Source organism: Schistocerca americana, chromosome 2, assembly GCF_021461395.2.
Source record: "Schistocerca americana isolate TAMUIC-IGC-003095 chromosome 2, iqSchAmer2.1, whole genome shotgun sequence".
Lineage (NCBI taxonomy): Eukaryota > Metazoa > Arthropoda > Insecta > Orthoptera > Acrididae > Schistocerca > Schistocerca americana.
Window position 1 is genome coordinate 1,141,868 of NC_060120.1, and position 21,238 is coordinate 1,163,105.

A 21,238-nucleotide genomic window follows, 5' to 3' on the forward strand; every position below is an offset into this window, starting at 1 on the left:
TGCTGGACATGCAGACCGCGTGAGACGACGCTTCATCCAGTCCCAAACATGCTCAATGGGGGACAGATCCGGAGATCTTGCTGGCCAGGGTAGTTGACTTACACCTTCTAGAGCACGTTAGGTGGCACGGGATACATGCGGACGTGCATTGTCCTGTTGGAACAGCAAGTTCCCTTGCCGGTCTAGGAATGGTAGAACGATGGGTTCGATGACGGTTTGGATGTACCGTGCACTATTCAGTGTCCCCTCGACGATCACTAGTGGTGTACGGCCAGTGTAGGAGATCGCTCCCCACACCATGATGCCGGGTGTTGGCCCTGTGTGCCTCGGTCGTATGCAGTCCTGATTGTGGCGCTCACCTGCACGGCGCCAAACACGCATACGACCATCATTGGCACCAAGGCAGAAGCGACTCTCATCGCTGAAGACGACACGTCTCCATTCGTCCCTCCATTCACGCCTGTCGCGACACCACAGGAGGCGGGCTGCACGATGTTTGGGCGTAAGCGGAAGACGGCCTAACGGTGTGCGGGAGCGTAGCCCAGCTTCATGGAGACGGTTGAGAATGGTCCTCGCCGATACCCCAGGAGCAACAGTGTCCCTAATTTGCTGGGAAGTGGCGGTGCGGTCCCCTACGCCACTGCGTAGGATCCTACGGTCTTGGCGCGCATCCGTGCGTCGCTGCGGTCCGGTCCCAGGTCGACGGGCACGTGCACCTTCCGCCGACCACTGGCGACAACATCGATGTACTGTGGAGACCTCACGCCCCACGTGTTGAGCAATTCGGCGGTACGTCCACCCGGCCTCCCGCATGCCCACTATACGCCCTCGCTCAAAGTCCGTCAACTGCACATACGGTTCACGTCCACGCTGTTGCGGCATGCTACCAGTGTTAAAGACTGCGATGGAGCTCCGTATGCCACGGCAAACTGGCTGACACTGACGGCGGCGGTGCACAAATGCTGCGCAGCTAGCGCCATTCGACGGCCAACACCGCGGTTCCTGGTGTGTCCGCTGTGCCGTGCGTGTGATCATTGCTTGTACAGCCCTCTCGCAGTGTCCGGAGCAAGTATGGTGGGTCTGACACACCGGTGTCAATGTGTTCTTTTTTCCATTTCCAGGAGTGTAGTTCTCTGTACTCGCATTTTCGTAAAGATGCAGACGGAGAAAATCCCAATAAACAGATTGGCAACAGGTAACGAGATATGTGTTTTTCAAACCAAGGAAGAAACGATTTTTCGATACCTCAACTGTCGGACAACGTTACGCAGATTTATCGGAAAGCTCTTTGGGTTCAAAATCTCCTCTCTGCCACACTCTGCCTCTCAAGCGCAGGGGAGAAGGGGTGTTTTGCTTCAGTCTGAATGGGACCCATCTAAACATCTGCCTTCAGCCCAGACTTGGCAACAAGAGATTTGTACCTCTTCATAGCAACCAAAACGTTACTAGACTACCAGACCTTCCAACCTGACAAAGAACTTCGAAATGCTGCTACGGGCTTTTATGCAGCCGAAACGTGTTCCCTGATTAAGAGATAAAATAAATGTTCAAATCTGAATTTCGATTGTATAGGCGTAATACAAATACATTATTTTAAGATTTTTCTAATAAATTTGCTTTAAAAATTCAAGTATTTAGTAGAGCCCACTGCAGATTTCATTCCGAGTAGCCCTCGTATTAACGATTTTGATGAGAAACCGTCCTGGTTATTTACGCCGAGGAATTGCCAGAAAAAGTGGACCAGTATTTAGTCAGAGCAGGACACGTTATTAGGCAGAATTGTCTACGACTGTCAACTGCCTCTAAACATTGAGAAAGGTTTGTAACGCCGGAAATGCATATACTCCTATTTCCATCTATTGTACTATTATTTTTTTTTCCTTGTTTTGTTACCTCAAGATATGACATTTCTGTCTCTTTATATATTGTAATAGTTTTACTGTTTGTATATATATATTTATGCACTCATGTCGATGTATAATTGGTTTGTTTCGTAAATATTATTTGTATTTTTACGCTGGGTCTTGCCTAGGGAAAACTGCTATCGAACGATTACGTCGATAGGTCGTGTGACGAATCAAAGTGTGTAGGATCTTTGGTAGTGTTAACTCTGCCGCGTGGAGCGCGGGCAGAGCAGTTAGAGTCTGGCTGGAGTAGCGAGTGGAGGAGGTGTGTTGTGTGACGCTCCCGCGAGTTGCCGCGCTTTCGGGGTTTGGCAGCATGTAATTGCGCTCGACTCGCGATGATAGTTTCCGACATGGTGTCGCGGACGGGAAGCATTAGCTGGCGCACATCAAGAGCCCGTTTCGCCTGGTGACCGTGTCGAGAAGAAGGCGCGCCAACATCCAGCTTCTGCAACAGCGACGGCCGACAATGAGTGACTGTCGCCACCTCCTCGATCGACGGCTTCGAACCTTCAATCAACCAACAAGGAAGACTGGAAGCACGTAAAGTTTTAGAACAGTATGGCAGACCTCAGCTTTTAATCTTGTTCCATTTGCCTCGCAAAATTACAGCAACTTAGCATGAACCTTTGTTGCTCATTGTCCCAATTGCATTGCCAAGCAGGGTCCCTTCCTTTTCCGAAATGAACCCGAGTGTCGTTGAAATTCAAACGCCAGCATTAAAATAATATAATTAGATTTCACTGCTTTAATTTCAAAGTTCAGTAGCTGGCTCCAATATTTAGATTGCACAAGCACAAATTAAGAGTGCGAGTTTTGTTACCGTATTTTAGTTACCTGTGACTGCAGCTCAGCTTGGTACGTACTAAATTTTACTATTGTTAATTGTTCAGAATCATTTAATTCAAGTTCAAAGTTAATTCTCTTATTTCTAAATTGCGTAGATTCAAGTAGCTTTTGAAATGATTGTTGAGGTAGTCCAAGACTAACCTTATTTTACTGAATGTCGATGTGCTTCAGAAAGAAAGCTCACTATTAACTTCAGCCACTAAATTAACTTTCGATTTTCCGGTTTTATTAATTCTTTTGCTAAATTAAGTCAGAGTGTAGCGAAATTTATTACTTCTGACAAACTTTCAGTTTTCACACTACACGTGTCAACCTTCAGTTGCCACGCTTCTAGTGTTAATTATATGTGTAATAACCTTTCTTTTTCAGTTACTATAGTAATTGTCCTTAGGACTGGCGACCGTGATTTCCCCCAAATCTCAAATACCTAATTACCGCTAGTTAATTGTTAACGTAACGGCTGCACATTTACCTTCTTTATTAACTTTACCCCTTTTCAAAATTAATTTCCACCAGTTTCATTAGCACATTTCCTTTCATTTAGATGTAACCCTTTCCTCCCTCTTTACCGACAGGTTAACTTCGGTGACGATTGCTTTTCCAAAACTCCCATTAGGTACACGCGGTTTCATTTTTCACTGTCATTAAGGTCGGTAAGTGAGGGGGGAGGTTACACGTGGCGACCTGGTGACAGGACAATCTTCAAATTTGAGGTTGTTCTGGACACGAATTTTGCATTGTGCAAACCTCGTAACAAAGTACTGGTTACGAAATGGTCGATACGTCAGCGAGAATATTCGTGTGAGGAATCCTAATTAGAGTTGAGATTTTGCATTTATATTGAAAATTATTAAAATGAGTGAAGGCAACAATTACCAAAATTTGGTAGACTTGGATAGGGAACAATCGGTCGAACAGTGGGAAACGCGCACAGCGGTACCCATTGTTCCGGGGCAGGCGGCTAGCATGAAAGATGCGACCGCCGAAACGCAACAAAGAGCAGAAATGGAATTCCAGACTTTAGAAAATGTTTCGGAATCGGAAGTGAAAATCAAATCTGAATCCCTTGATGACGAATACGGGGGGACAATGAAAGAGGAAGCCGCTACGGAAGTAAAACCGGTGGTTTCCGGCAATTTAACTGATTTATTGAATGTTTTGATTAACGAAATCAAGAGTCAATCGGCAGAAATTAAAGATCAGGCTGCCAAGCAAGAAGCTCAGGCTGCCGAGCAAGCAGCTCAGGCTGCCAAGCAAGTAGCTCAGTCTGAAAAAATTGAACGAATGCTAGACAGTCAGAACAAAGCTATTAATGTTGTTAACAACAATGTTGAAGTTGTTAACACAAAAGTTGATAAAATCAAAGACGATATTGTCGTGATTAATACCGAAATCGGTAACCTTAAACAGGAAATGATAGGCGTTCAGGCGGAAATTGCGAGCATAAATACTCGTTTTGATTCCGAAATTAGCAGAATCGAGAAAAGTGTAGGAGACGCAGTTGCTCCGATCATCGAGAATAAGGTGACGGAACAAATTCAATTAGTGAGAAAAGAGGATCAAGAGAAGGTGGAAACTTTAAAGGCTTTAGTATCCGAAGTAGATACCAAAGTGACGAAGCAGGCTAACACCTGCGAAGAGAAAAAGAGGGAAGTGGAAACGCTTGCGACAACCACTTGCCAAGTGATTACGAGGGTGTCGGAATTAGAAAGGAAACTTGACGAAAAACAGAGCTATGTGCCAATCTGTGCACATAGTTCGGAGTTGTTGACGAAAGAGGAGCGGTTCGACCCCTTGAAAAAAGGCGGTATACACCCGACGGATTTCATTAAAAATTGTGAAAGAGTTTTACCCAGATCATGGACTAACGAGAGAAAAATTAATGCGGTTATTGATGTGTTGGCTGGTGATGCCAAGCGTTGGGGCCTAAACCTCAACATTACGAACCTGACTTTTGACGAGTTTAAAAATTTGTTTCTGGCTGAATACTGGTCAGAGCAAAAACAGCAAAGTGTCTGGCGCGAATTTGTCGTATCGAGGCCTTTCGATGCGAATTCGCGCGGCTCGATGAAGGAGTTTTGTGAGGGCTGGATCCGCAAGTTGGAATATTTGCGTGATCGCCGCACGGAATCCGAAATAGTCTGGGAACTCTACATGAAGCTTCCAGATGATACAAAACGCTACGTAGGAAGCAATTACAGAACAATAAATGATTTCCTGGAAAGAGTGGAGGATGAGGACAATTGGCGCAATAATCGCGACAGTGGTAGACGCCGTGGTAACAACAACGGGTACCACAGCAACCACAACAACGATAACCATGGGAATAATGCATACCGCAACCATGGCAGCAATAACAATAATGGTTCGGATCGTAATAACAATCGGTACAATGCAAATAATAACAGGAATGACGGAAACCAGTATCATACTAACGTGATACGGGCTTCACAGAATAGTAATAACGCCAGAGGGTGTGATCAGCCGCCTCAGCAGCATCCGGGGACCGTATCTGCTGGGACGAGACATGGAAACCATTAGCCGCGCCGGTGAGGGGCCGACCGGGCGTGGAGAAATTTTGGCGGCCCAATAGCAGGAGAAAACCCAGGTGTCGTCGATATGAAAATTCCGTGTGGAATAATCAACGGCGGGAGAGTGTGCCAGTGTTAAGAGAAAGGAGTGCGCCCACAAGTAGTAGATCAGCTGTATACACGGCAGTAGAAGGTACATTCACTGTCAGTGAGAACAATTTAAGTAGTGTTCAGGAAATCGATTATAAGGTGCCAGCTGTAATACCCACAGCGGAACTGGAGATTGAGTTTAAGAATGATTCGCAATTGTTGAGAGAAGATCAGATGTCGGATAAAACGTCCGTCATCGAGCGAGGGGATGCAGAGAGGGATGAGGTCTGGTTAAGGCAGTTCGGTCGCTTATACGACGAACTAAGAGATTATAGGGGTCTGTATGGGAGAAGTGTTTATGGGGAGCGCGTGCGGTACTTGCCGCGTCTCGTCCCACAGGAAGATAGTATTTGTGAAGTGATTGAAAGTTCTGGCCCTAACCGGCAGACTTTACCAGAAATAGTTGATGTTAATGGGGAGCATGAGCAAGATTCGTCGTGTTTCGTCCCGCAGGAGTTAGATGTTGAAGGAGTAACGGAAAGTTCTGGCCCTAACCGGCAGACTTTACCGAAAGTTATAGTGGTAGAAGTAGCCGACCCATCCGACGCAAACCTCCAGTTTAAACATTGCGAGAGTATTAAGGGGAAAGATTACGAAAATTTTAGTGATAGCCGGAAACGATTGGTAGAAAAGCACGTAGATTACAGCGTGTATGAGGTTAGAGCTGACGTTATACGGTCAGACGGTAGCAGTGTGGGTTACGCAAATCCAGAGGAAGTAATTTCAGATGCTACTGGGCACATTCTTCCAGGTAGATTGGCAGATGAGATCAATCTGACCAAAGAGGAATCAACGAAGGTGACAATTAGTGAAGTGATAGCAAAGCAGCACTCACTAGTTGACGAGTTACAGGAAAAGGTTTCGGTATTGGAGGCGAAGCTACAGACTAAGCCTCAGGACAGACGTGTTGAAATTAAAACTGTAAGTGAACAGAGGCTGAAAAAGCCGCCAGATAAACCGGATTTAGGATCAAAGCCGGATGGTTTTTTCTGGAATGACCTGGATATAGACGAGGATTTACTGTGGGAAAATAAAGAAACAGTCGAGGACAAGTGTAGACAGATAGTGGTGTCTGTTAATATGCACGACCTACAACTAAACGTGTTGATTGACACCGGTGCAGAATTGAGTGCTGTATCTGGGAAAATATTTGAGTTACTGAAAGACAGACCTGGCATCGTAGTTATGCCAGTAACAGGAGTGAAAATTATCGGTGCTACTGGGAAGGCCAGTAAACCGGTCACAAAACAGATTTTTGTCAACTTCGAGATATGTGGAGCACGATTTGAACAAGAGTTTGTCGTCGTGCCAGACTTAACTACGGAAGTAATTATCGGGTTAGATTGGCTATTAAAGTACCATGCAGTGATTAACTGCGAAAGCAAAACTTTGACATGTACGTCCCAAGATAAAACAATAGTAGTTAGTTTTGACGAGGCAGGAGACGGTGTGCATAGGCAATACCAGCCTATACACATTGTTAACTGGCCGAATGGTATTGACGTAGGTATGAATTTGAACTACTGTAATGTGAGGAATCTCGGCATTGACAATAGTGTAGAAAGTGAATTGGAAAGTATTGTAGACGGTGTGTCAAACGTAACACACGAACAAAGACGAGGCCTGTATGAAGTAATAATGAGGAATAAGGGTGTGTTTTCAGACAAACCGGGTCTTGTGGAAGGATATAAATGCAAGTTGCATGTAATTCCGCACGAACCATTCTTCGTGAGACCGTATGCTATACCGCTGTCCAAAAAGGAAGCAGTGCAACGGGAGATAGATAAGATGATCGAATGGGGAGTGATTGAAAGAAGTACAAGTCCTTACAATAACGGTTTGGTCATTGTAGCAAAACGGGATGGTAGTGTGCGTATTGTGATTGACGCACGCACGTTGAATAGGGTCGTTCAACGTGAAACAGACAGACCAGAGAGTATGGAGGAGATTTTGCAACGTTTTCATGACGTTAAGTTCATGACTAGCCTCGATCTGACGGCTAGTTACTGGCAAATAGAACTCGAAGAAGAATCTAGGCCATACACCGCCTTCTTGTTTGCGGGCAGGTGTTATCAGTATAGAGTACTGCCGTTTGGACTTAATATATCTGTGTCCGTATTCATCAGGGCCCTAGATAAAGTGCTAGGACCGGCTTTGAGTTCAAGATTAACTGTATATGTTGACGACCTATTGTTGGCCAATGCCACTTGGCATGACCATTGTGACCTGTTACATGAAGTTTTTAGAGCATTGCGCCGTGGCGGTATGACTCTAAAGCTAAAGAAATGCGAATTTGTGAAGCAGGAACTGAAATTTTTAGGGCATGTAATTACCACTGCTGGTATTACGAAAGACCCAGAGAAACTAGAGGCAATAAGGAATTGTCCTCCACCCAAGTCTAGGAAACAGTTAAAAAGTTTTCTAGGGCTCACAGGATTTTACCGTAAATTTGTAAAAGGACAAGTGTTTAATGATGAAAATTTGAATAACCTCTTACGCAAAAATGTTCCGTTTGTGTGGACTGACGGGTGTCAGACCGCTTTCGAGAGATTAAAAGACGAGTTGTTAAGATCTAACATACTATTTCATCCTGATTTATCGCTACCCTTCCATCTGGGAACGGATTCGTCGAATTATGGGGTGGGGGTAGAACTGTTCCAAGAAGTTGGTAAAGGAGAGGATAAGGAACACCGGACGATAGCGTTCGCGAGTCGAACTTTATCAAAAAGTGAGCGAAACTACACGATTTCTGAGACAGAGTGTCTCGCTATCGTGTGGGGATTCAAGAAGTTCAAGGGTTACCTATGGGACCGTAAGGTGATTATTCATACGGACCATAAGGCGCTCACTTATCTGAAGGATTGTAAACTACTTCACGAAAGACTGACTAGGTGGTCGCTGTATTTACAGCAATTTAACTATGACATCTGTTACGTAAAAGGGACCGACAATTGCGTAGCGGATGCGCTGTCGCGGTTGCCCGAGTCTAATCAAGGTCTATTGAAAGATGAGGCAGATGGAGTGGTCAAATTGTACTATTTTAAAGAAGTTGAGGGACGTAAATTAATAATGAACATTTGTAAGAATCTACGTCGTCATCAGAACGAGGATGGTTGTTTAAATATGGTGAAAACCCGATATGATGAAAAGAGTCCAGAAGGAGAGAAATTAAGGAAGTATTACAAGATATACGATCATATCTTGTACATACGTAAGGGTGAAGATAGTAATATTTGGCGGGTATGCTGGCCCAGCAAATACGTCACGGAAATAATAGACTACTACCATTTGGCGTATGGTCACTGTGGACCAAAGAAATGTACGGAAAAGCTGAGTGAAGTAGTGCATTTCAACAACATGTTAAAACGAGTTACTGACAGAGTGAAAACTTGCGATTTATGTCAGAAGGTGAAGGTTACCAACTGTACGAGTCGTGGTCCCATGCAAAGTATAAGGCCTAACGACACCTTTGAATTACTGTGCGTGGACTTGTACGGACCTTTGCCCAAGTCATCAGGAAACTTTGCCTACATTTTAGTAGTGCTAGAAGCTTTTTCCAAGTTCATCAAGCTATACCCGATTAGGAAAGCTACAGCCAAAGCGGTCTATAGCAAGCTTGTGAAAGATTATTTTGTTCATATTGGTAAGCCCAAGGCGATTCTATCAGACAATGGGGCACAATTTACTTCTAAGTTGTGGAATGAAGGCATGGAAAGTAATGGGGTCGAGGTGATCCATATTTCGGCTTATTGTCCGGCTGGGAATCCCGCTGAGAGGTATATGCGCGAGCTAGGCCGACTGTGCCGTACCTATTGCCATCACAACCATAGGGCATGGGGCAAATATGTAGCAGTATTTGAGAGAATTATGAACACCTTGAGACATGAATCTACGGGATTTTCTCCAGAGGAAATCCTGTTGGATGACAGAAGTAAAAGTTTAGTGGAAGAGATAATCAAATTCCCTCCACGGATTGACATTAGTATTGGTGTGAAAAAAGATCGTTTGCGAGAAGTAATGAAGCTTAAAGCCGATGCTCGCATACGTCGTCATGACGCTAAAGCGCGTTTTGCTAAGTTTGCGATCGGAGACTTAGTACTTGTAAAAGCTCATGAGAAATCGAGCGAGATAGACAATGAAATCTCTAAATTTAAGTTTGTTTATAATGGACCATATAAAGTCATTGGTATACCTCACACAAATGCTTATTGCTTAGAGTATCCAAGCTCTGGAAAGCTATTAGGTACACGAAATATAGTAGATTTGAAATTGTACCAACCTAGGATCGATTAATACCACACAATGGGTAATTTGTACAATATGTAAATATAGAGTGTAAGATTTAACGATTTGCTAGATTGCCATGCTTTTGACTGACCAAGGTCATTAAAGAAGTTGTAATTAATAAGTAATTAATTTTGATTAATCAATTTAATTTTAATCAATTTAATCATGATCTAATCAACTGAAAAATCCAAGCTGCTAGTTTAAGTTTTCAGCTGAGTCACAGTAGATTAAGGAATGTAAATATGGTTTTGTAAATAGCTGTAAGATTTCATAAATATGTGATTTACTAGTCATTGCCGATGTACCTAGACGCTGTTTTAAGTTTCAGGTTAGTACATGCGTGTGATGATGGACAGTGTTGAGTTATCCACTGTGATAAGTGTTAATGGACTCCTTGAGATTACTCGGGAGTGAGTTTTTTCCAAAGAATTCAGTGAAGCGGACGTTCTGGAAATGCCGTTAGACAGGCGAGTGAGATCAAGCGTGCCGCACAGGCGGGCGCAACAATACTGACGAGGCGGAACCGCTGTCGGCTCTTGTGCCGCCGTAGGCTCTTGTGCCGCTGTCGGCATTCTTTGTACTTGCGAGTACGGAAGGCGGAATTGTTTTTCTTCCTGGACAGCTGAAAGAATTATACTGTCAATATTTATGTTTTTTTCGATCTGATGTGTGTTATTTTCTTGTTTAGCGTTTAATGGACTCCCATGACGAGAATATTAATTATGAAAGGGTTATGTAAAAATGTGTATTCTATGTAATTAATTATTAATTTGCGTATTTTGATCTACCTGTTTTTATGACCATGTACTCTGATTAATTTTGTAAATAGTATTCCATTTCTTGATACTGTTAGGAATTTTGACGATTTTGGAATAGCTAAACCATTTTCTATATCTTCTATGAATTTTAATATGTTGTCAACCTGTTTTATTTGGTGCAAGATGACAGTGGAATACGATTAGGAGTGTCTCCACTCAGTTATTATGGTCTAAAAATTGATTTATGATTAATTAGACGAATGCTAAATTTTGTTGATGTTTTGAGCATATGCATTTCCGCTGTTTCTTTTTTGGGACATTTTCTGAGTCTGTTTACGTTACACGAACATCCTCAGACAATGTGGGGCACGTGTAACGCCGGAAATGCATATACTCCTATTTCCATCTATTGTACTATTATTTTTTTTTCCTTGTTTTGTTACCTCAAGATATGACATTTCTGTCTCTTTATATATTGTAATTGTTTTACTGTTTGTATATATATATTTATGCACTCATGTCGATGTATAATTGGTTTGTTTCGTAAATATTATTTGTATTTTTACGCTGGGTCTTGCCTAGGGAAAACTGCTATCGAACGATTACGTCGATAGGTCGTGTGACGAATCAAAGTGTGTAGGATCTTTGGTAGTGTTAACTCTGCCGCGTGGAGCGCGGGCAGAGCAGTTAGAGTCTGGCGGGAGTAGCGAGTGGAGGAGGTGTGTTGTGTGACGCTCCCGCGAGTTGCCGCGCTTTCGGGGTTTGGCAGCATGTAATTGCGCTCGACTCGCGATGATAGTTTCCGACATGGTGTCGCGGACGGGAAGCATTAGCTGGCGCACATCAAGAGCCCGTTTCGCCTGGTGACCGTGTCGAGAAGAAGGCGCGCCAACATCCAGCTTCTGCAACAGCGACGGCCGACAATGAGTGACTGTCGCCACCTCCTCGATCGACGGCTTCGAACCTTCAATCAACCAACAAGGAAGACTGGAAGCACGTAAAGTTTTAGAACAGTATGGCAGACCTCAGCTTTTAATCTTGTTCCATTTGCCTCGCAAAATTACAGCAACTTAGCATGAACCTTTGTTGCTCATTGTCCCAATTGCATTGCCAAGCAGGGTCCCTTCCTTTTCCGAAATGAACCCGAGTGTCGTTGAAATTCAAACGCCAGCATTAAAATAATATAATTAGATTTCACTGCTTTAATTTCAAAGTTCAGTAGCTGGCTCCAATATTTAGATTGCACAAGCACAAATTAAGAGTGCGAGTTTTGTTACCGTATTTTAGTTACCTGTGACTGCAGCTCAGCTTGGTACGTACTAAATTTTACTATTGTTAATTGTTCAGAATCATTTAATTCAAGTTCAAAGTTAATTCTCTTATTTCTAAATTGCGTAGATTCAAGTAGCTTTTGAAATGATTGTTGAGGTAGTCCAAGACTAACCTTATTTTACTGAATGTCGATGTGCTTCAGAAAGAAAGCTCACTATTAACTTCAGCCACTAAATTAACTTTCGATTTTCCGGTTTTATTAATTCTTTTGCTAAATTAAGTCAGAGTGTAGCGAAATTTATTACTTCTGACAAACTTTCAGTTTTCACACTACACGTGTCAACCTTCAGTTGCCACGCTTCTAGTGTTAATTATATGTGTAATAACCTTTCTTTTTCAGTTACTATAGTAATTGTCCTTAGGACTGGCGACCGTGATTTCCCCCAAATCTCAAATACCTAATTACCGCTAGTTAATTGTTAACGTAACGGCTGCACATTTACCTTCTTTATTAACTTTACCCCTTTTCAAAATTAATTTCCACCAGTTTCATTAGCACATTTCCTTTCATTTAGATGTAACCCTTTCCTCCCTCTTTACCGACAGGTTAACTTCGGTGACGATTGCTTTTCCAAAACTCCCATTAGGTACACGCGGTTTCATTTTTCACTGTCATTAAGGTCGGTAAGTGAGGGGGGAGGTTACAGGTTAAGTTGCGCAATTTACGAAATGGGTAAACGTAATATCTTCAGCTTTAGGATTAATGAGTTAGAAATAAAGTAGATCAATTTTGAAAAATATTACTGGCAGAAACAGGGGCAAGGGACTGTAGTGAATAATTATATTGGATCAACCATGGTTACAGAAAATGGTTGCAGATTAGACGGAATCTACTTCATTTACAAAACAGTCCTATTAATAACTCTGCGGACTGTTCACTTGTTGCGCTCCGTAAGTCAAGCGTTTGCAAAGAAGTGTGGCACGAATAACCAAGTGTTTTCCATCGAGTTGGGGAGAGACACAGGAGAGTATAAAATTGGAACAGATAGAAGTGTCGTCGTAACTGCCGTCTGCTTCACATCTGGTGTGCAGCGAGCTACGTTAATTTAAGTATTAACTGTATTTTTCTTACTTGTCACTTCTTCTTCCACGTGTTTTTGCTTTTAGGAAGCTTTAATTTTCGAGTATTAGTGATAGTGTTCCATAGATTTCGTGTTTGTTTTGAATACAGTCAGAGAGAGTCCCTTTAGTCAACCATAGTGCCAGTAGTGCTAGTGTTTGTTTTCAACACAGCCAGAGAGAGTGTAAGTAGGCTGTTTAGGTTTTTATGCTGGTAATGCCATGTAGCGCTCTATATGAAAATCACTGACTGTGCTGTGTGCAGTCTGTGGCTGGTTTGCGTTATTGGACTCTGCTATTGTAGTGTTGGGCAGTTGGCTGTTAACAGAGCGTAGCGTTGCGCAGTTGGAGGTGAGCTGCCAGCAGTGGTGGATGTCGGGAGAGAAAAGACGGAGTTTTGAAAGCGGATGATCTGGACGTGTGTCCATTAGAGAGAGTAAATTTGTAAGACTGGATGTCATGAACTGCTATAAATATTATGACTTTTGAACACTATTAAGGTAAATACATTGTTTGTTCTCTATCAAAATCTTTCATTTGCTAACTATGCCTATCAGTGGTTAGTGCCTTCAGTAGTTTGAATCTTTTATTTAGCTGGCAGTAGTGGCGCTCGCTGTATTGCAGTAGTTCGAGTGACGAAGATTTTTGTGAGGTAAGTGATTTGTGAAAGGTATAGGTTAATGTTAGTCAGGGCCATTCTTTTGTAGGGATTTTTGAAAGTCAGATTGCGTTGCGCTAAAAATATTGTGTGTCAGTTTAGTGTTGATCAGAATAGGTAAAGAGCGAAATGTCTGACTACGTTCAGTTCTGCTCAGCTGTTTGAAAATCAAATAATGTAAGAGGTTTATCAGCACAGTCATTCATAAATTTTTCTAAGGGGATGTTTCAACAGGTAGTGTTCGATGTTTTCAACAAGAAGTGTCTAGTGACCACAGTTTAGTCAGCTATCAACCGCCTTTAGTGAATGAACAAAAATGGCTCTGAGGACTATGGGACTTAACTTCTGAGGTCATCAGTCCCCTGGAACTGAGAACTACTTAAACCTAACTAACCTAAGGACATCACATACATCCATGCCCGAGGCAGGATTCGAACCTGCGACCGTAGCAGTCGCGCGGTTCCGGACTGCGCGCCTAGAACCGCTAGACCACCGCGGCCGGCAGTGAATTAGCAGTTCAGTTAAAAGTTGATTAACTCTCTACTGTAAATTGTTGATTTCTCAGCATGGATAGGATCTGTGCCGGCCGTGGTGACCGAGCGGTTCTAGGCGCTACAGTCTGGAACCGCGCCACCGCTACGTTGCAGTTCGAATCCTACCTCGGGGATGGATGTGTCTGATGGCCTTAGGTTAGTTAGGTTTAAGTAGTTCTAAGGTCTAGGGGACTGATGACCTCAGAAGTTGAGTCCCATAGTGCTTGCCGGGGGTCTCATCCGAGATGAGGAGGCGGCCCTGCCGGTGGCAATAGAGAGCACTGGGTGCACCCGACTGCTTTTGTAGTATCGTTCCCAGAACCGATAGCGGCCCTCTGGTTTGGAGCCGAGTCGAAAGCTTAAACCAGAGGCTCAGACGATTTTGCGGAGATCTGGGATGCAAATTTCTCGACCTCCGCTATCGGGTGGAGAAATGTAGGGTCACCTGAATATGTCAAGCGTGCACTAAACGCAGGAAGCGGCTACAAGGGTAGCGGAGTGCGTGTGGAGTGCACATGTGGGTTTTTTAGGTTAGAGAATCCCCTCCCTAGGCCCGACAAGACGCCTCCTGAGACGCGACAAGGTGGTAGTAGGCAAAACGCAACAGGGAATAACAATATTAATGTGGTAATAGTAAACTGCAGGAGCGTCAATAGAAAGGTCCCAGAACTGCTCTCATTAATAAACGGTCACAATGCCCACATGGTACTAGGGACAGAAAGTTGGCTGAAACCAGATGTAAACAGTAATGAAATCCTAAACTCAGATTGGAATGTATACCGCAGAGACAGGCTGGACAGTGAAGGGGGAGGCGTGTTTATAGCGATAAAACGTGCAATAGTATCGAAGGAAATTGACGGAGATCCGAAATGTGAAATGATTTGGGTGAAGGTCATGGTTAAAGCTGGCTCAAACATGGTAACTGGATGTCTCTATAGGCCCCCTGGCTCAGCAGCTGTTGTGGTGGACCATCTGGAGGGAAGTTTGGAAAATATTTCGAGTAGATTTCCCGACCATGTTATAGTTCTGGGTGAGATTTTAATTTGCCGGATGTAGACTGGGAGACTCAAACGTTTATAACGGCTGGCAGGGATAAACAATCCAGTGAAATTTTTTAAGTACATTATCTGAAAACTACCTTGAGCAGTTAAACAGAGAACTGACTCGTGGCGATAACATATTAGACCTTCTGGTGACAAACAGACCCGAACTATTTGAAACAGTTTACGCAAAATAGGGAATCAGCGATCATAAAGCGGTTACTGCATCGATGATTTCAGCCGTAAATAGAAATATTCAAAAAGGTAGGAAGATTTTTCTGTTTACCAAAAGTGACAAAAGCAGATTTCAGGAGTACTTGACGGCTGAACACGAAAGTTTTATCTCAAGTACAGACAGTGTTGAAGATCAGTGGACAAAGTTCAAAACAATCGTACAATATGCATTAGATGAGTATGTGCCAAGCAAGATCGTAACAGATGGAAAAGAGCCACCGTGGTACAATAACCGAGTTAGAAAACTGCTGCGGAAGCAAAGGGAACTTCACAGCAAACATAAACATAGCCAAAGCCTTACAGACAAACAAAAATTACGCAAAGCGAAATGTAGTGTGAGGAGGGCTATGCGAGAGGCGTTCAATGAATTCGACAGTAAAGTTCTATGTAATGACTTGGAGAGAAAATCCTAAGAAATTTTGGTCTTATGTCAAAGTGGTAGGTGGATCAAAACAAAATGTCCAGACACTCTGTGACCAAAATGGTACTGAAACAGAGTATGACAGACCAAAGGCCGAAATGCTAAATGTCTTTTTCCAAAGCTGTTTCACAGAGGAAGACTGCAGTGTAGTTCCTTCTCTAGATTGTAGCACAGACATCGAAATAGATGAGAGAGTGATAGAAAAACAACTAAAATCGCCCAAAAGAGGAAAGGCTGCTGGACCTGATGGGATACCAGTTCGATTTTACGCAGAGTACGCGAAGGAACTTGCCCCCCTTCTTGCAGCGGTGTACCGTAGGTCTCTAGAAGAGCGTAGCGTTCCAAAGGATTCGAAAAGTGCACAGGTCATTCCCGTTTTCAAGAAGGGACGTCGAAGAGATGTGCAGAACTATAGACCTATAGCCGGCCGGGGTGGCCGAGCGGTTCTAGGCGCTACAGTCTGGATCCGCGCGACCGCTACGTTTGCAGTTCGAATCCTGCCTCGGGCATGGATGTTTGTGATGTCCTTAGGTTAGTTAGGTTTAAGTAGTTCTAAGTTCTAGGGGACTGATGACCTCAGAAGTTAAGTCCCATAGTGCTCAGAGCCATTTGAACCATTTTTTTTATAGACCTATATCTCTAACGTCGATCAGTTGTAGAATTTTGGAACACGTATTATGTTCGAGTATAATGACTTTTCTGGAGACTAGAAATCTACTCTTTAGGAATCAGCATGGGTTTCGAAAAATACGATCGTGTGAAACCCAGATCGTGCTATTCGTCCACGAGATTCAGAGGGCCATAGACACGGGTTCACAGGTAGATGCTCTGTTTCTTGACTTCCGCAAGGCGTTCGATACAGTTCCTCACAGGCGTTTAATGAACAAAGTAAGAGCCGTTGCTATTCACAATATACATAAATGGCCTTGTGGATAGCATCGGAAGTTCACTGAGGCTTTTTGCGGATGATGCTGTAGTATATCGAGAGGTTGTAACAATGGAAAATTGTACTGTAATGCAGGAGGATCTGCAACGAATTGACGCATGGTGCAGGGAATGCCAATTGAATCTCAATGTAGACAAGTGTAATGTGCTGCGAATACATAGAAACAAAGATCCTTTACCATTTAGCTACAATATAGCAGGTCAGCAACGGGAAGCAGTTAATTCCATAAATTATCTGGGAGTACGCATTAGGAGTGATTTAAAATGGAATGATCATATAAAGTTGATCGTTGGTAAAGCAGATGCCAGACTGAGATTCATTCGAAGAATCTTAAAGAAATGCAATCGGAAAACAAAGGAAGTAGGTTACAGTACACTTGTTCGCCCACTGCTTGAATACTGCTCACCAGTGTGGGATCCATACCAGGTGGGGTTGATTGAGGAGATAGAGAAGATCCAACGGAGAGCAGCGCGCTTCGTTACAGGATCATTTAGTAATTGCAAAAGCGTTACGGAGATGATAGATAAACTCCAGTGGAAGACTCTGCAGGAGAGACGCTCAGTAGCTCGGTACGGGCTTTTGTTGAAGTTTCGAGAACATACCTTCACTGAGGAGTCAAGCAGTATATTGCTCCCTCCTACATATATCTCGCGAAGGTTGGCTGGTTGTTTGGGGAAGGAGACCAGACAGCGTGGTCATCGGTCTCATCGGATTAGGGAAGGATGGGGAAGGAAGGCGGCCGTGCCCTTTCAGAGGAACCATCCCGGCATTTGCCTGGAGTGATTTAGGGAAATCACGGAAAACCTAAATCAGGATGGCCGGACGCGGGATTGAACCGTCGTCCTCCCGAATGCGAGTCCAGTGTCTAACCACTGCGCCACCTCGCTCGGTGCTCTCGCGAAGGGACCATGAGGATAAAATCAGAGAGATTAGAGCGCACACAGAGGCATACCGACAATCTTTCTGTCCACGAACAATACGAGACTGGAATAGAAGGGAGAACCGATAGAGGTACTCAAGGTACCCTCCGCCACACATCCTCAGGTGGCTTGCGGAGTATGGCTGTAGATGTAGATGAGAGGTAGAAGACAGACGTAGACTGTCTGACGAGATATTAGATGTAAGCTGGAACGAGGCAGTGGCGCTAGACCTTAAAGATGATGAAAAGCAGCTCAGGTCAACGAGATAAACAATATGGGGGTCAACACATTACAGAAATTTCTGATACAATCACAGTGAAAAATTAGTACTTGTAGATACGAACGAGACTGAAGATAGCAGTGTAAACACCATGACATAGGAAGAAATCAAAATAATCAAACTAAAGATCAAGAAAGCAGCTCGTACAGACGGGATTAATTTTAGAATTCTTCAAATATGTAGCTGATCTCTTAAAGTTCGGACTTTTTGATTTAACGAGAAGATACTCCTCAAAGAAAGAAGCGAGGCGACATTTATGCCCTTCTTCAAAGAAAGGACATCATTGCGTTACAGAAAACGACAGATTCATTACATTAGTTTGAATACTAAGAATAAAATATATGCAAGGAACTCAACTATAAAAGATCACTAGAATTCTTAGATCGACAAAATTATACCGTAATGGTCTTTCATGCATACATGCAGTCTTTAGAGCCTATCATACAACTCGAAGTAAAATACGTGAATATAATCATGAAATATACATTATAATCCTCGATTATATCAATGTATTTGAGAGGATGGAACACGTTGGCTGTGAGAAAAGCTGGTAAGTTAGGACGTTTCAAAACATATGATTAAATCTCTTAAAATCCTACATAAACTCACCTCTGTTCTCGTAGGCAAGACTTAAGGCTCATAATAACCAGTTAAGGTTTTAGGAGAAATTGTTGTCTGACCCCTGTATTATTCATCTAGTTCTTGCAGAAGCTGGTGAAACAATCGAGAGCAGTTACTGTAGCACGCATTGTGCTCCAGCAAAACACTGAGAGATAGCTTGCTAGTTTCGCACGGATAAGCGCTGAACAAAACTTGTCTTACGGAAACGCAGATGAAGTTCTACGAGGGAAGGCCAGTCCTTTCTCTTCTGTATGGCAATGGAATATGGTACCCGAATGCCAACAACGGGAGCCAAATTAAAAAAGGTAAGCACCGCTTTCGGATCAGGCATCTGGCTTGTTCCGACCAGCAGTACTAGGAGCGATCTGTGTTCGTGGCACTCGTGATCTGCATGTCGACGGTTCCTGCAGCCGTTATTGCCAGTAGTAGACGAATCCTGATGATGGCCTACTTCGTTATTCAAGTAGCTCCTCATCTGGTCTCACAAGGGATGAGTAGACCTGTTCCTGAACTCTGTACCGCTTAAAAAAAAACTGGGGAGTTACCGGGAATCTAACCGGGTCTCTGTACCGGAGGCTGCGAAGCTAACAAGTAAGCGGAGTTTAAGCTAGAAAAGTTAAGTTTCTCAGAGGAGTCAGAGATTGTAGCAGACTGCGTTATATCAGCAATGAAGACATAAGAAGACAGTTGAAGAAATAGAATAATACAGGGAATGGATAGTGTGTAACTGCCCAAAAAGGTACAATATTGACGTAAAAACTAGTGGTTTTTGATAAGACCAGTAAAGCGGTGAGCTGATGAATAGGAACAGGCTCCCAGGCCTCAGCCATGATGATAATGATGATAAAAACATTATTTTGATTACATATTCGTTGCAGGAAAGGGAAGAAGGAGTAGTGTTTGGTAAATATGTCCAAAGGCCTGCCCCATACTCATTCAGATCTCCATTTTGTGGATGATTTATCCTGCCCCTACTCCCCTTGCTGCGATCTCTTTGTGTGCTCATATTTTCTGCGAAGCAAAATTCTTGAATCTTTTCAGTTTATTTAGTGCACCTGCCTCGTCTTTGCCGAAGACGCTGTTATCGTACCCCATCCTCATGTCCTTCCGAAGCAGCCTGAGGTTGTCCATTGAAGTTGCACAATCTGTTACATTACGATTCCTATAGGATTCCGATCGAAGTGATATCTTTAAAAAACATGTGAGCACTGGATTTGGGGAGGGACGAATGTGACACCAAAATCAACGACAAAGACAGCTGAATTCTTAGGAACAGACGTAGGCCGGTGTCTCTGCTCACGGAAGGAACCCACTGCACCCATGAGTGGTGCTTGCGCCCTTTGACGATCCAGAATGGCTCTGTTGGTCTGGGGCGTCCTTGAAGGCTGAATTTGTTCAGTCGGGACTCTACATGTAGTTTTCTGTTTGCGTGTCTGGTATCGATGAGAGGGTTTCCAAGCTTAGATTCCCATACGACAGACTATTATGATCAAGAGAGACATACGCTCTCACACCATGACACATGGCGGTGAGATGTGCATAACAGATAACTCTGCTGAATTTCGTAATCAGAAACTCTCGGCCATCGACTAGTAACGCTTTCCTGACTAAATCCCGCAGATGAAATGTCTTCCATCCTCGTGCATAAACGAGATTGGCTATTGAGGTTAGTAAAATTAGTGACGTGGGTTAATGCATGCAGATTAGGACGCTGCTTAGCAAAATAACGAAAATTTCTGTGACAAAACACATTGTCGCTCTTTTATATCTTCTAGAGAATAGAAAGGGAACTGCCTTAGTTTTGTTATTCTATTTTGAACCAGCGGAGTAAAAGACTTTAACATTTAGTCTTTTGTTTCTCCCATGATACAGGTCTGACCAATGACGATATTGCGGCACAGGCAATACTGTTCTTCTTTGGCGGTTTCGATACGGTGTCGACGTTGATGACTTTCTGCAGCTACTTGCTGGCGACTCACGAGGACGTCCAGAGGAGATTGCAGCAGGAGGTGGATGACGTCATGAAGAAGAATCGCGGCAAACCCGACTACGAACAGGTCATGGCCTGCCAGTACCTCGACATGGTCATCTCCGGTAAGCTTTAACTCTGTTTTTGAGGAGATAGGGAAGAAAATTTAATACGCTGCTCATATAATTCGCTGGTGACTTTCTACAGTTCAGTTTGAACCAAGTGAGGCGCTGACACGGAGAATGGAGTACATCATCAAAAACAAATTTTGCAGGAGAAGCAAAAAAATGGTTTTGAAACTATGAAACACGAAGTTGTATTTGCAAAAAACTACAAAAATTCTAAATTAACTTTAAAAATATATTTACAGAAATCTGTCACATTTGTGTAAGAAATATAATCATGGTGTAGAAAGACTGCGGTAAAATGCACGATATTTGATGTCCATGTAGTCCAACTTCGCCAGGAGGTCCTGTTTTACCATCACTGATGATTGGCTTTTATGAAGCTGGTGATAGAGAACGAACTGCAGAGCTGCTCTTGACAGATTTGCCCTTTATCAAAACGTTGTGCTCCATCCACGGTTCCATTTCATTGGACGAATCTTCTACAGGGCTATTACAAATGATTGAAGCGATTTCATAAATTCACTGTAGCTCCATTCATTGACATATGGTCACGACACACTACAGATACGTAGAAAAACTCATAAAGTTTTGTTCGGCTGAAGCCGCACTTCAGGTTTC

The 21,238-nt window shown here is 43.2% G+C and overlaps 1 protein-coding gene across 2 annotated transcripts in view; it reads left to right on the forward strand.

Moving 5' to 3' along the window:
• Nucleotides 1-21,238, forward strand: part of LOC124594884 (cytochrome P450 9e2-like) — a 111,942-nt gene that overhangs the window by 68,572 nt on the left and 22,132 nt on the right. For both annotated transcript variants that reach the window (XM_047133356.1, XM_047133357.1), the window contains exon 7: nucleotides 20,396-20,617. In XM_047133356.1, the coding sequence (XP_046989312.1) occupies nucleotides 20,396-20,617 (222 nt within the window). The remainder of the gene's footprint in view (nucleotides 1-20,395; nucleotides 20,618-21,238) is intronic.